Source organism: Nanorana parkeri, unplaced genomic scaffold (genome assembly GCF_000935625.1).
Source record: "Nanorana parkeri isolate BGI_ZX_2015 unplaced genomic scaffold, ASM93562v1 scaffold2238, whole genome shotgun sequence".
NCBI classification, from domain to species: Eukaryota; Metazoa; Chordata; class Amphibia; order Anura; family Dicroglossidae; genus Nanorana; species Nanorana parkeri.
The window spans coordinates 163,435-170,212 of NW_017308506.1; the positions used below are offsets into that span (position 1 = coordinate 163,435).

General features: G+C 50.9%; 1 protein-coding gene across 1 annotated transcript in view; it reads left to right on the plus strand.

Annotated features, from left to right (window-relative positions):
• The window catches only part of ZMYND10 (zinc finger MYND-type containing 10), a gene marked incomplete at its 3' end in the record, with an annotated part of 13,920 nt that overhangs the window by 3,720 nt on the left and 3,422 nt on the right, over positions 1-6,778 (plus strand). Inside the window, exons 3-10 of the mRNA XM_018573104.1 lie at positions 357-575; positions 989-1,105; positions 1,180-1,233; positions 2,856-3,008; positions 3,508-3,596; positions 3,673-3,773; positions 6,144-6,322; positions 6,440-6,463. Coding sequence (XP_018428606.1) covers positions 357-575; positions 989-1,105; positions 1,180-1,233; positions 2,856-3,008; positions 3,508-3,596; positions 3,673-3,773; positions 6,144-6,322; positions 6,440-6,463 — 936 coding nt within the window. The remainder of the gene's footprint in view (positions 1-356; positions 576-988; positions 1,106-1,179; positions 1,234-2,855; positions 3,009-3,507; positions 3,597-3,672; positions 3,774-6,143; positions 6,323-6,439; positions 6,464-6,778) is intronic.

The following is a 6,778-nucleotide window of genomic DNA, read 5'->3' on the forward strand; positions in this document are numbered from 1 at the left end:
GGGGGGGGCGGGTCAGACAATCTTTCCTCTACCAATGATTAACCTTTTAGCGTATTTTAGGGTGAACATGTTTAGGGACTTCTACAGTCTTGTGTGCTTCCATAGCAACTGCTTGTCTCTGTGACGGAGACACGGGTACGGAGCCAGGGGTACGGAAACGGGTACGGAGCCAGGGGTACGGAAACGGGTACGGAGCCAGGGGTACGGAGCCAGGGGTACGGAGACAGGGGTACGGAGACAGGGGTACGGACGGGCTGGCCATAGATGAGCAGCAGGCAGGGAGATATCGGCTCCTCTGGGGTCCCCCTAAAGCTCCTCAGGCCTCCATTGTTCTCCGCCATCTTCCCGATATGTAGCACTCAGCTCCTGCAGACACATACATTATGCAGCAAGCCCAGAACTATCCGTATGTCATAATTGGTGTTTCGGATCTGCTTGTTACCAACCCCCTGGAGGAGCCCAGCACAGGACGTGGCTCACAAGTGAGGTTCAGATCGGGCTCTATGTGGTCCATTTCTGACCCCTCAGGTATGCCGAGCTGGACCGACACTCAGAACCTCCAAAACACCTCTGAGGTGTGAAACTTTTCAAAGCTTAAAGAGCTCCGGGCAGAAGAAAACTACCCCCGGCACTGCAAAGGGTTAAATGTTTGTTTTCATCTTCTAGGGTGTAAAATAAGAAAGATATATTCACCCGAACCTTGGCTGCTAGACTGGTCCCTGCAGCCTGTCTCCCCCTGTGATCCAGTGATGGAATGTCATTCGGCGTCCTCCCGTCCAATACACTGTACTGGTTGTGATGAGTCTCGGAGGGGGAGGGGGAGGGAGGCTGAAGGGACCGGTCTGCAAAACTCACTACACTCCAGCTTAGGGTATGGTCCCCACACTCTAACACAACAGAGGGATGGCTCCTCCCTTCCTGACACCATCTCATCTCTAGTTCTCTCCAGAGTTAAAGTTGTCACCCGTCCCGTCTCTTTGTCTCGCAGATCCGCACATTAATCCGCCAGCTGATCAGCATAGAGATCTGGAAGGTGAAAGTCTTTCCCGTGTTATGCCAGCTGCAGGATTTCCAGCCCAGTAGCACCTTCCCCCTCTACATGGTGGTAAGTTCTGTCCCCGCCCCCGCTGATGGGACACGGGAGCTGACAATCATCTACGGTATGTTCTTCCTCTACAGATACACCACGAGGCCACCATCATTAACCTGCTGGAAACCGTCTTCTATCACAAGGTGAGGATGGCCGATATTCACACACACAGACATCGGCGCCACGCATTGAGGTCACATCATTAAAGTGGACCTGTCAGTAACTTCACAAGTCTGTATAGGAAATTCCTGACGTGTCGCAATATATCAATTCTGAGCAAAGCTCCTTCTTTTATCATTAAAAGCCGTCCCTGGTGACTGTGCCTAGGCTGAGATGATGTCATCAGTCTGCTGCCGGCAGGAGGAAGACATTTCCTAGGAAGACAACTCGGTGTATATAATAATCCGGCCACTCAGTGTATATAATAATCCAGCCGCTCAGTGTATATAATAATCCGGCCACTCGGTATATATAATAATCCGGCCACTCAGTGTATATAATAATCCGGCCACTCAGTGTATATAATAATCCGGCCACTCAGTGTATATAATAATCCGGCCACTCAGTGTATATAATAATCCGGCCACTCAGTGTATATAATAATCCGGCCACTCAGTGTATATAATAATCCGGCCACTCAGTGTATATAATAATCCGGCCACTCAGTGTATATAATAATCCGGCCACTCAGTGTATATAATAATCCGGCCACTCAGTGTATATAATAATCCGGCCACTCAGTGTATATAATAATCTGGCCACTCGGTGTATATAATAATCCGGCCACTCAGTGTATATAATAATCCGGCCACTCAGTGTATATAATAATCCGGCCACTCAGTGTATGTAATAATCCGGCCACTCAGTGTATATAATAATCCGGCCACTCAGTGTATGTAATAATCCGGCCACTCAGTGTATATAATAATCCGGCCACTCAGTGTATATAATAATCCGGCCACTCAGTGTATATAATAATCCGGCCACTCAGTGTATATAATAATCCGGCCACTCAGTGTATATAATAATCCGGCCACTCAGTGTATATAATAATCCGGCCACTCAGTGTATATAATAATCCGGCCACTCAGTGTATATAATAATCCGGCCACTCAGTGTATATAATAATCCGGCCACTCAGTGTATATAATAATCCGGCCACTCAGTGTATATAATAATCCGGCCACTCGGTGTATATAATAATCCGGCCACTCGGTGTATATAATAATCCGGCCACTCGGTGTATATAATAATCCGGCCACTCGGTGTATATAATAATCCGGCCACTCAGTGTATATAATAATCCGGCCACTCAGTGTATGTGACTGCAGGTCGGCTTTCGGTAAATCAGAAACTGAAGTGATTTTATTCTAGTTTCTGTGATATCGGTTTGGCACCATTATGACTATTGATGAGCGGGAGCTAGGTGCCAACCCAGTTCACCGGAGTGTGCCCCTGCAGAACTGTGACTGACACCCCCCTCCCAGCGCAATAAGTAGTGGTAGGGGGCGGGGCATTCCCTGTCCCGCAGGTATACCTCACAAAGGGTCAGGGAATGTCTTCTGTAACGACCACAACTGATTGGCCCAGGAAGGGGTTTGGGCGAGCTCGGGCGGGCAGGGCTTGCACCAGGCCCACACATCACTAAGACACTGGTCCTTGCCTGGCGGCTTTCATATGCGGTTCCTCGGTTTGGTTTCATCGTTACCTGGTGATATGAGCAGATTGAAGCCATTTCCCTGAATGTGTCCATATTGTGTGACAGGAAGTGTGCGAGTCTGCAGAGGATCTGGCCTTGGATCTGATCGACTACTGCCACCGCAAACTCACTATTCTGGCATCAAAGGGTTCCCCTGGAGAGTTTCCGGTCCGGGACAGGATGATGGTGAACGTGTCCGGCGACGTCTCTTCACTAGAGGTAAGTGGTAACCAGAAGGACACGGCGGAGCGGATTCTACATACATGTGGGGGCTGCTCATGATTGTTTCATGTTACTGGTATGTACACGACCTCCTTTCCCATGTCGCCTCATTATGTCGATATATTTATTTGTGTTCTATCAGCCTTTAGATACAAAGTTGATCAATTGTTGCACTTATGTTGCCAGGGGTAACCACGGGCTATATTATTATGTGTCTCACTATGGGTGGCGCTATGACATGCGGGGGAGGGTATTTAAAGGCGGTAAGCGTTATTATTGACTTGTCATCACTGTCGCTGGTGCGCTGAGCCCTGCCGAAATGTCGGACGCACAACAAATTGCGCAATTTATCTTCTTCCTCGTGGCAAGTCCGTAAAATGCCTTGCGCGTCATAAGTCCATCGGTTCTGTCCAAATGCATCTTTAATGCGTGCTAGACCCTCAGCATGACGTTCGCTGCATGAATGGCCCATGAAACCCTCTCCTCCTCGTTCCAGGAACTGAAGCAGCAGTCTGAGGCCTTGGAGTTTGACGTTGCCCTGAAGTGTCTGTCAGTCCTGCGTTACGTCACCGACCACACAGACAGGTGAGGATGGAGATGACGGTTCGGTGTCTGGTCCTAGGGATCGGATCACTATGTGATATTCTCTGTCTATTTGCAGTCTGTCGCTTAGCGTGACCACGCGACTACTGAACACCCACAACCTGCCCTGTGTCCTGGTGGAGCTAATGGAGCATTGTCCATGGAGTCGGCGAAACAAAGGTACCCTTATTATGGGGCGGGGGTGGGGGCAGGCGGGGAGCCAACACTACCCATTGATGAATGCCGCACTGCAAAGGTTCTCACTGAGTTATAAAGCTGTATTAGAGGACGCGCATTGTACCGTTCTGTCCCCGAATTCTCTGCTCTGTCCGTATTACATGACACGTCCGGACTCCATAGAAGCTGCAGATAACACCAGGAGATTTATTTCATTAACTGGAGGAAGAGAAATATTGATGACGTCCTGTCAGCCAGTCTGGAGTTCACTTTTCTCTCGTCTCCGCAAATCAGAAATCTTTTCAGCTGGCGAAGAAAACATACAAATTGCTTTCCATTAGTAATAAAACCTGTTCATCCAGAAATCCATAACAACCAATCAGAGCTCACTGTCATGAAGCCAGATCAGTACAGGCGTACCGTGATTGGCTAAATCCCAGCTTGACTGGTGCTTTGGAGGGGGGAGGATGGGGGGTCTGAGGTTCCTGAGATGAAGATAATAGATGGAGAAAAGATGGGGGAAGGGGGCTCTGTGTGGTGAGAGAATGGGGGTCTGGGCTATGGTGAAGAGGATGAGGGTACTGTAGTTAGGGTGGGGAACAATAGAGATCTGTGGTTCTAGATTTGGAAAAGATAGGGTCTGAGGTTCTGGAGGGGCAAAAGACTTTGGGGGGGATTTGGGATTCTGGAGAATAAACGATGGGATGTAAGGTTCTGGCAGGAGGAGGATGGAGGTCCAAGGTTCTGGAAGGAGGAGGGTGGAGATCCAAGGTTCTGGCAGGAGGAGGGTGGAGGTCCAAGGTTCTGAAGAGGAGAGGAAGGTTGATCTGAGGTTTTGGCAGTGAGAAGATGAGGTTCTGGAGTGGAGAGGATAGGGGGCTAAGGTTATGGAAACAAAGTATTGGGTTCTAAGGTTCTGGAGGACAGGAGGCCGGTCTGAGGTTCTGGAGTAGTGAGGATGGGGGTCTGAGGTCCAGAAGAAAAGGATGAGGATCTGAGGTCTTAGAGTAGAGAGGATGGTGGTTGGAGGTTCTGGAGAGGAGAGGATGGGGCTCAGAGGTTATGCAATAGAGAGGATGGGCATCTGAAATTCTGGAGAGGAGAGAGATCTGAGGTTCTGGAGAGGAGAGGATGGGGACCTGAGGTTCTGGAGAGGAGAGGCTGGGGACCTGAGGTTCTGGAGAGGATGGGGTTCTGGAGAGGAGAGGATGGGGATCTGAGGTTCTGGAGAGGATGGGGATCTGAGGTTCTGGAGAGGATGGGGATCTAAGGTTCTGGAGAGGATGGGGATCTGGGGTTCTGGAGAGGATGGGGATCTGAGGTTCTGGAGAGGATGGGGATCTGAGGTTCTGGAGAGGATGGGGACCTGAGGTTGTGGAGAGGATGGGGACCTGAGGTTCTGGAGAGGATGGGGACCTGAGGTTCTGGAGAGGCGAGGATGAGGATCTGAGGTTCTGGAGAGGAGAGGGTGGGGACCTGAGGTTCTGGAGAGGATGGGGATCTGAGGTTCTTGAGAGGAGAGGATGAGGATCTGAGGTTCTTGAGAGGATGAGGATCTGAGGTTCTGGAGAGGAGAGGATCTGAGGTTCTGGAGAGGATGGGGATCTGAGGTTCTGGAGAGGAGAGGATGAGGATCTGAGGTTCTGGAGAGGAGAGGATGGTGATCTGAGGTTCTGGAGAGGAGAGGATGGTGATCTGAGGTTCTGGAGAGGAGAGGATGGTGATCTGAGGTTCTGGAGAGGAGAGGATGGGGATCTGAGGTTCTGGAGAGGAGAGGATGGGGATCTGAGGTTCTGGAGAGGAGAGGATGGGGATCTGAGGTTCTGGAGAGGAGAGGATGGGGATCTGAGGTTCTGGAGAGGAGAGGATGGGGACCTGAGGTTCTGGAGAGGATGAGGATCTGAGGTTCTGGAGAGGAGAGGATGGGGGTCGGAGGTTCTAGAGAGGAGAGGATGGGGGTCGGAGGTTCTAGAGAGGAGAGGATGGGGGTCGGAGGTTCTAGAGAGGAGAGGATGGGGGTCGGAGGTTCTAGAGAGGAGAGGATGGGGGTCGGAGGTTCTAGAGAGGAGAGGATGGGGGTCGGAGGTTCTAGAGAGGAGAGGATGGGGGTCGGAGGTTCTGAAGTCTCTATATAATAAACAGACTTTTCACCCCCAAGGTCATCCCATCAGTAGGAGTTGGTGGTGAATGTGGCGCAGGGTACGGGAGGATTTCCCTCTTTCTCTGTGACAGATTCCGGTCTCATCTCCATTCATGATCACAGACTCCACGGAAATGATGTTCTACAGATAACGGGGACTATTGGGACGCTTTCATAAATATTTCACCTTCTATTGGAACATTTCCGGGTTTTCTTCTCTTTCCATCCCGCAGGTCAGCTGCAGAGATATGAGAACGGCCGCTGGCTGTGTGTGCCGGCCGAGGACCAGCAGAAGATGACCAAACTGGACGGCCAGGTGTGGATCGCGCTCTACAATCTTCTCCTGAGGCCGGAGTGCCAACAAAAGTACAACATCAATAACTTCACTAAAGGACAATTGCTGAAGGTTAGTGTGCGTTACATGCGTCCTCTACAGGGCCGGTCCTCCCAGTGCCATAGAGTGGTTGTAGGTGGAGTCTGCAGATTAAGCAACCAGCAGGTTACCTTTAGAATTTGGGGACAGCAGCAGTCAGGTCTCTCTGACATAGTTCTGGCATGTTCCCGTCCCCTGTGCTGGTTATTCCTCCCGTTACATTCTACATAGTAATAAATATCTGAGAACTCCGGCGGGGATGGTGGCTGCAGTGAGCGTGCCGACCCAAAAACGCAGAGACCCCCCAACCGATATAGGCTCCTCAAATATCAGAATGGGGGCTTCTAGACTCACCACCTGACCTCAGTGTCTGCAACCCCCCTCTGCCGATCCCTGCACTGGCTTCCATTCCCCGCCCCCCTCTGCTGATCCCTGCACTGGCTTCCATCCCCCTCCCCCCTCTGCCGATCCCTGCACTGGCTTCCATCCCCCGCC